This window comes from Mya arenaria, chromosome 13 (genome assembly GCF_026914265.1).
Source record: "Mya arenaria isolate MELC-2E11 chromosome 13, ASM2691426v1".
Lineage (NCBI taxonomy): Eukaryota > Metazoa > Mollusca > Bivalvia > Myida > Myidae > Mya > Mya arenaria.
The window spans coordinates 1564369-1573300 of record NC_069134.1 but is presented as its reverse complement, the minus strand read 5'-3'; the positions used below and the strand labels follow the sequence as shown (position 1 = coordinate 1573300).

Below are 8932 nucleotides of genomic sequence, written 5' to 3'. Positions count from 1 at the left end.
ATTAACCAATTAATCATTTCAATATTCAGACTGGCCATAACAACTCATCTAACAAGCGGATAGACGGCGGGTGGGGGTACCAGGCGCGAGCCCACACATTCAGACTGGCCATAACAACTCATCTTAACTAGCGGATAGACGGCGGGTGGGGTACCAGGCGCGAGCCCACACATTCAGACTGGCCATAACAACTCATCTTTACTAGTGGATAGGCGGCGGGTGGGGGTACCAGGCGCGAGCCCACACATTCATACTGGCCATAACAACTCATCTTTTCTAGCCGATAGACGGCGGGTGGGGGTACCAGGCGCGAGCCCACACATTCATACTGGCCATAACAACTCATCTTACAAGCGGATAGACGGCGGGTGGGGGTACCAGGCGCGAGCCCACACATTCAGACTGGCCATAACAACTCATCTTTACTAGCGGATAGACGGCGGGTGGGGGTACCAGGCGCGAGCCCACACACTCAGACTGGCCATAACAACTCATCTTTACTAGTGGATAGACGGCGGGTGGGGGTACCAGGCGCGAGCCCACACATTCATACTGGCCATAACAACTCATCTTTACTAGCCGATAGACGGCGGGTGGGGGTACCAGGCGCGAGCCCACACATTCAGACTGGCCATAACAACTCATCTTTACTAGCGTATAGACGGCGGGTGGGGTTACCAGGCGCGAGCCCACACATTCAGACTGGCCATAACAACTCATCTTTACTAGCGGATAGACGGCGGTTGGGGGTACCAGGCGCGAGCCCACACATTCAGACTGGCCATAACAACTCATCTTTACTAGCGGATAGACGGCGGGTTGGGGTACCAGGCGCGAGCCCACACATTCAGACTGGTCATATCGACTCATCTTAACTAGCGGATAGACGGCGGGTGGGGTAACCAGACACGAGCCCACACATTCAGACTGGCCATAACAACTCATCTTTACTAGCGGATAGACGGCGGGTGGGGGTACCAGGCGCGAGCCCACACATTCAGATTGGCCATAACAACTCATCTTTACTAGCGGATAGACGGCGGGTGGGGGTACCAGGCGCGAGCCCATACATTCAGACTGGCCATAACAACTCATCTTTACTAGCGGATAGACCTCGGGTGGGGGTACCAGGCGCGAGCCCACACATTCATACTGGCCATAGCAACTCATCTTACTAGCGGATAGACGGCGGGTGGGGGTACCAGGCGCGAGCCCACACATTCATACTGGCCATAACAACTTATCTTTACTAGCGGATAGAGGGCGGGTGGGGGTACCAGGCGCGAGCCCACACATTCAGACTGGCCATAACAACTCATCTTTACTAGCGGATAGACGGCGGATGGGGGTATCAGGCGCGAGCCCACACATTCAGACTGGCCATAACAACTCATCTTTACTAGCGGATAGACCGCGAGCCCACTTTTATGATGTTTAAGTTTACTTTTTGATGTCAATATCCGAGAAACAACATGCATTTAAATGCACCTTTTTATACAAAAATGGCCTTATCTTCCCCTTGAATAGACATCAGGCCCTTAATTGCCAATTAAAACAATGCTTATTTTCATAGTTGCACTCCAAAAGTGCGCTACACTTACGCCAATCATTGAAACCGCCGCTGAATTCTGCGCTTTAGATTGCTCTCGGATTCGGTGCTTTCTCCAAACAAATTTGTTCTTATCTAAATGTTATGTACTTCCTGAAAATAATCGCCGTTATTCAAAAGGCCGAACTAATTTATAAGTTGTTTCGCTAAAACTTCGCAAATTGTTTAGTTATATATAAATCCTTTGCAGTCACGTGTTCAGTCTGATCGCACAAATCTAGACATGCCCTTCATATTATAGTTCACGTATTGCAGAATGTTGTACTCTATGACCTTTTGGCTTATGTTAAAATGTTCGGCCTCCAGCCATAAAACAGTCATAGAGAAGCTTTCAAGTTAGATGACATGAAGTAAATTCTTAATGATTAAGAATCGGCGGAGTGAGCATAGCAATGCTCCTAAACAATGCACGCAATGTCTCTACTTCGACTGTTCTTTATTCATGTATAACAACCTCTAAACTCAAAAGCGATCTTTAACATAAGCAAGTCTTTGAAATATATATAACTGACATATTCATGTTTGTACATAATGATTCGTCGAAAAGCATATCTTAATCTATATAAGTCAGTAACAATAAAATATAACATAACATTAAATCCATATGTAAACATTTACTTGTCAGGTGATTAAACATGATTTGAAGTGATTTCGATCACAATGCAACAAATAAATAGTGAGATAATGTTTTAAGCGTTGCTGTTTGCAAAGCTCACTCGGTATAGGAGCCTGTAGACACATTCGAATAGTTCATTTCCGTTCAAGACTTTTAATGACCGTTGATTCAAAGTGTCAAAGAGCGCCTTGAATTAGTTTGGACAAACCTATTAAAATTGATAAAAAACCCATTGTTTTATCGGTTATTATCTGGGACTACTACTCGGTTATTATGACGTAAATCGTGTTGAATACCATCTGGGAGTATGATTAGTCACAGATGACATAAATGATATGATGACTGCAATACCCAGTCAAATCCAGATATTAGAAGAAAAATGAAGACTTGTAGAAGCAGAGTAAGATACAAGATATCCGGTCATTGCGGAGAACTCTTAGTTCTTTTTAAGTTCTCGTTGAAAAGCACATATACACGGAATACAACTTTCCTGGGTTCTACTAGTAGTGAGTACTGAGAAAACAATTTCCAGAATACTACTCTTAATGCCGAGCGCAAAAAGGGAGCTAATGGTACCATATTACAACATGGTTTGACGCGGCCAGGGTTTGACCCCACGACTTTCAGCACCCCAAGCGAACCCTCTACCACTGAGCTATCGGGTCGGTCATTTTGGCAACATGCTTATTTAGATATTCTTGTATAGGTTTTACATATCGCAAACTTAATTATTATATACATGTATATCGGTATATAGAGACACGTAGACAGGGCAACCTATTCCACTTTATCTGCAAAACATAAAACCCCATATGATAGAGACGTTCTTCAAAGAGAATTTCTGAAAGGCTTGAAGAAGGGAAACACTTTGTGAAAGGAAGTCACTATGGTTGAAAATCGCTACATATTCACGCGCATACCTGTCGCAAGTTCAAACTATAGCAAACAGTACCATACTATTTTATATATATATCGAAGCTAGGCAGAGGTCAAGAATCACCATCATCATCCTCATCATTTGAAATACTGGTTCTACAATGATGCTAGTCTGATTCTTCAACGGTAATAGAATAGAATGGGAACTTTGAATTGCAGTCACAATATCATATCATTTCTGGAATTTAAACCACTTCAAGTCAATATGGCGACACGGCAGAGTCAAGGCATGATAATGCCAATTGGCGTAGGAAGACTTGAAACTCTAACAAACAAACATACAAATAAAAAAGCAGAAAACTCAACGCTACAATAGTCCAACCAAATTATCCCTTGACATTCTAGAGTAACACGTAATGCGTGTTTGAAATTCCTAACACGACTCTTTTCCAATCTAATAAATCTGTGTGTGTGTGTGTGTGTGTGTGTGTGTTTGTGTGTGTGTGTGTGTGTGTGTGTGTGTGTGTGTGTGTATTTCTTTAGACCTTGCGGTCCAGGATAACCCGTGAAAGAGCAATCACTTATTTCCAACGGGATCCTTTGTTTTTGCTGAAGGGACAGCAAGCTGAAGAGACAGTTGTGGAATACAAGGAAGTCCGGGTTCGATACCCTAGCTCTTTTTCGAAGAGACCCCTTGGTTCTTTTACGTGCTCGGTGTAAAGCACCGATACACGGGGTACAACTTTCCTGGGTTAAACCAGTACTGAGTACACCACTTTTCCAAGCACTACCCTTTAGATGCCGAGCGCCAGGCAAGGGGGCTACTTGTACCAACCTCGGAGTTGCATTGCAGTTCAACGTCGTGCGTAGGTTTTAAAGCAAGGTTCTCATGTTCATAAAGATAATTGCCTTTGTCGGTGTGCATTTGAATGAAAAACTTCTAAAAATGGTGAATACGGATGCGGTCACCAGAGCGTGGTTTGGAGTAGTATATATTGGCAATGCATTAATACCCCTTTTATTGACCGATTGGCATCTGTTAATATGGAGTACATATTTATTTTTGCGTTGCTGTTCGCTGTTCTAGGTATTGTTCATATCATACTTGATATATTCGCATACATTTTCATTACTTGTGTTTCCATATCTTAGATTTTAAACCGTTAATTAAATATATGTGAACATAAAAGTTGAATTAGAATAATATATTTTCTCAATGATTTCAGCATGTAGTGTAGGCGCATACAAGTCAGAAGATGAACAGCAGGAAATATTGGAAGACCTTCGGGATGTTCTGAAAGACCACCTTGTCTTGAAGTCTGAGGTTGATTATTCTGATGCGGACGAATTACGTGATGGACGAACATTGGTGAACGCAAGCGGCGAAGCAATACAAGAACCTGAATCGGATGAGGATCTGCTTTATTACGATCAAGAAGACGATGAGGATGACCTGGAGAAGGACCTGATTACCCGCCTTCTGCCGTACGTCGGGCAGGATAAAAGGTAAGGGATGTGATTTGTTTTTATATGAGTACTTAATATATTTGTATGAATCTCATCTCATCACTAACATGCACCGGCACCCTTAGACTTCTTCCTATGTATCCAAAAACTGTGTTTCATTTAATGTTTTATACGTGCTTTTTCAAGCCAAATTAAGGTAGGCTTTAGCCACTTGGTTTGCCTGGGTAAAATTGTTTGATACGTTATATTGGTAGATAATTAAGTTAAATTGAGGTTTCAGTGGATAATGTGTAAAAACACAAATCTTGCAATATTGGATATTTTATACGCTCGTTAAAAACATCATTTAGGCGGCTGCACAGCTGGGAGTGTCCCTAATTTTCACTCGATGAATACGTCTATTGATATTTCCGATGGGTTTATTTAGCATTAAGGTATTCCATGTACGCGTATGGATGCAAAACAACGTCAACCAGAGATCATCGGAAATAACGAGGACATTTCTATACAAATCCACATTGATTTAACGAAAGGATATTGATATACTCTACCTAAATTAAAACTCGGAATCTTAATGGTCAAGCCAAGTTATGTCAACCGTTTATTTCAGTAATTCTAGCCAATGTTCATAACTGTCCCAGTAACCTCAGCTACAATACAAGTTGTGTTTAAGTATCAACGACTTTAAACCGTTAAATTATCCTGTGTTCATTTCGTTTGGTTAAGGCATTTATTACTTTGCATATTTGTTTCATATTTAATCATTTAACAAAAATTTGTAAACATCTAACCTATATGTGTATGTTCTGTCGTCTATTACTTTTGTCTGCGTTTTCCTCAATCATCTACTATTTTCCTATTCACATATCACCATAATTGAACTGGCGATAAAGTATTGAACTGTTTGAATTGATAAGCGTTTGAGGGCAGAACTATTTACGTAGAGGGCAAGGTAAACGTAAAAACTATTAGTGCGACGCAAACCCGACGCAGTTCAATTTAAGGGTAAAAATGTATGCGTATTATTAACGCCAACCTGTATAGCACTTAAATCGAAAAAGGGGTTCAATTCTAAAATAGGAAGTTTTGTTTTGACTTATATTATGAAGTAAAGTGCTTGATAAAAGTATATGGAATAGGTTATTTGGACCATTCCTCGTATCATGAATTTTCTCAATTTACACCAGCTACCTGTTTACTTTCATGTACCAGGGGTTCTTTAACAGAAGTCATCGCTGAGACATTCGAGGGATTGAAAGCGGAACTTAAAAACCTGCCGGGAAATTACGAGCAATTTAGGTTTTTCAAATTAAAATCAATCTTCCGTCGCCTCTACATACAGGTAAGCATGACGTTCGTTGTTTTTCTGATTATGTAAGCGTTGAACAACACACGGAGTGAAAGACTCTCAGAAGAAACCGTGACTTCAACGGAAGGCAAACCCTTTACAAGTGGCGATAATGCGTCCGTAAACAAGTACTTGGAATAGCGATACAAAGAAACTGTGGAATAAAAAACACACAAAAGCCACGCACACAATTGTATGAAGAAACTTTAATATTAAATACATAATTTGGACAATCTTTAATTACCTGCAAACTACACCTTCCATGCGTTCTTTGTAAAGCAGATATGACATTATCACACACATAAATATAACTCACTCTATTCTATCCACAATACAGCTTCAGTTCATTACAATGTTGAACTGTCTGTCATTTCTGCCTATCCCCATGATTTGAATACGGAAATGTCTTGGTTCGGTTTGAGCAGATGAGAAAGATAAAATTCTATAAAGAAACAAACTTCGATATAAACGTTTTATCGAACACACATACGCTCGTCATATAACGTGTTTCAAGCGCATAGACAGCTATGTTGAAAAATAATGTTGGTTGGGAAGTTGCATGTTGTGTGTCTTCTGATGTTATCAAATTGTACCTATAATGTATGGGATAACCGCCTTCACCTGTCGGTTGTTGGTTTAATCCTCATCAAAGCCACGTTTTAACTGTATTGAATTGGTATATACTTTAATTTGAGGGACTGTGTGTAGAACGTTTGATTGTGTCTGATTACATTTCATGCTTTTGACTTTCTGTTGCAATTTTATTACATAGAAGCGGAAGTTAGAGGCGGAGGCCCAGAAGGAAAGGCCAGAAGCTGGGACCCAGGGACTCTTGGAATCGGTATTGAAGTTTAGGAGAAATGTTTTGTATATCATGCGGAAAAGCGTGAACGGCTTCTGCAAAAGAAATGTATTAGGTTCGTGTGGGAATTCGTGCGGCTGCGATTTCCTGAAATGCGTACCGAGCAGAAGCCGGCCGGGCAGGAAGTACTGTCGTATAAAATTCTAGCTGGGAGGACTGACATCGATCAACGTCGCGTCGACCAGAGCGTGCTGATATTTCTGTTTCATAGACTTGAATTGTTTCTTTGTATTTTAATAATATTATTCAATGTACTTTTTCATGCGTTTGATTAACAAAAGATAATGTTTAGTTTTGCAAATAGCTGGCAATAAGTGATTATGCTAGCCAGTACATATAATTATCGTTCACCATCGTTTTATTTTCTTTTAAAAATTAGGAAAATAAAGTATTTGCAAATTTTACTTAGATGAGCTGTATTTGTGTATCATTGCATATATATTCTAAAAACAACTTTTGCATAAATTGTGTATATGCATATTATATTATATCTAATAAAACAAATGTTCACGAGGATTGTAATAGTATATCAACTCTCTAGAACGGGAAGGATTTGTGTTGTCTACGCCGCACTTAAGATCAAGTATTGAAATATAGTAAAGTCATTAACATTGAGCTGAAGTTACAGTCTCTGAGACTGTCTGTTATGAGGTCATTACACAATATTACTATTTCATTCCAAAGCCCTTATTAATATGCGTTGGCAACATACGAAAATGAGACTTTCTGCTCTCTTTCTCGAGCAACAAAGCTGATCAAGTTCAAACACAATATTTGACAGCTTTGGTAGCGTAGTAGTATTTCGGTCGCCTCTGGTGCGGAGGGTCGTGGTTTCAATTCCCTGATGCCTTATAGCGAAAAATGTTTCAAATTGATTACAGTATCGCCCTTCCTTAGCGTTCGGCATTAAAATGGTAGTATTGTGAAAAACTTAAGGACTGGTTAGAACCCATAAAATGTGTTTTTCGGGTTTTGCGGCTTTATTCAATCAAAGCACGTTAAAGAAACAAGAGGGCACCTCGGAAAAATGCTAAGACATCACAAACTTTATTCTCCCTGAAAAAGCATTTCAACGATGATACTTTCTACATATGTACCGGGGACCTGGACATTACAGTCACTATCTCATATCACTTACGGCATTTAAAACCCTTTAAATCATGATGGTGTCACGGCGGGTTTAAGCCAGTATGCAGTCAACTGGCGCTGGCAGACCTTAATAAACTTTAACAAACAAACAAACTCACACAATAGAGGCAAATAGGACGTTCAACGCTACAAAACATGCAGACAAACTAAGCTCTTGACACCATAGAGTATATGCTATTGTGTGTCATGTTTGAACCTCTAATTTAAACAACTTGGAATTCACTATATTGTAATGTTTAAACTAAAGATGCACTCTTATTCCCACACTTAAGATTTACCACACTTAATACAATTGATCTAATATACCAAAAAGGATGATTAAATGTCGAAAACAATGGTTCTTAGGAAGGATAGCAAGTTGAATTTGAAAGAAATGTACACAAAACACGGTATTTCTACCTTATAAGGCGAAACTAGAAAAGAACTTGGAATTCACTATATTGTAATGTTTAAATTAAAACAGTTTGAAAACTAGCCATACGGCACCCATATTTTAAAAGTAATGGCCCTTGAATCGCACAATTGTACAATAAGCACTGTCTGCCCTCGTACTGACACAACACGTCCGATCTTTCCAAAGATGTATTACAATTTGTAATGTGTATCATCTCGGAATTGCATTGCATTTCAACGCAATTAAGTAGGCAATAAAGGAAATATTCAGCACCCCGAATGAAAGTGCATCCATCAATGTATTTAAGATCAAATGGTACGAAATGATCAAGGTAAATATAAAAAGTCTGGAAACGCCCTCATTAAATTTCCCTATGGATACGAAATGTAAAAAAATGATTGGTATTTATGGTACAAAAATGTCCATAGTATATATTTGGGTTCGAAGTCTCAATGGTATACTACGTCTAAGTTTCGCCTATGGATACATTTTACTGGTGAATTATATAAATATATAAATGTAAATATTTATAAATATTCATCAGAATATATACTAGTATATCAGAAACTGTTAAGGTACGAGAAATCAAAATTTCAATTAAGAAGGAACTT

The 8932-nt window shown here is 39.5% G+C and overlaps 2 protein-coding genes across 2 annotated transcripts; one reads left to right on the top strand and one right to left on the bottom strand.

The window, feature by feature from the left end:
* Positions 1–342: 342 nt before the first annotated feature.
* Positions 343–1221, bottom strand: LOC128213775 (uncharacterized). Its single transcript, XM_052919824.1, has one exon. It carries the CDS (start codon positions 1219–1221, stop codon positions 343–345), a length of 879 nt encoding a protein of 292 aa, XP_052775784.1.
* A 2855-nt stretch (positions 1222–4076) lies between these two features.
* LOC128214553 (uncharacterized) lies at positions 4077–7292 on the top strand. Its single transcript, XM_052921083.1, has 4 exons — positions 4077–4188; positions 4328–4607; positions 5781–5910; positions 6689–7292. Exons 1-4 carry the CDS (start codon positions 4146–4148, stop codon positions 6923–6925), a joined length of 690 nt encoding a protein of 229 aa, XP_052777043.1. The 5' UTR covers positions 4077–4145; the 3' UTR covers positions 6926–7292.
* Positions 7293–8932: the final 1640 nt, after the last annotated feature.

Bases quoted from the DNA above. Each gene is read 5' to 3' on its own strand.
- LOC128213775 (XM_052919824.1), bottom strand. From the start codon at position 1,221: ATGTGTGGGCTCGCGCCTGGTACCCCCACCCGCCGTCTATCCGCTAGT.
- LOC128214553 (XM_052921083.1), top strand. From the start codon at position 4,146: ATGGAGTACATATTTATTTTTGCGTTGCTGTTCGCTGTTCTAG. The intron at 4,608-5,780 runs GTAAGGGATGTG...TTCATGTACCAG, and splicing joins TACGTCGGGCAGGATAAAAG to GGGTTCTTTAACAGAAGTCA. The intron at 5,911-6,688 runs GTAAGCATGACG...TTTATTACATAG, and splicing joins TCCGTCGCCTCTACATACAG to AAGCGGAAGTTAGAGGCGGA.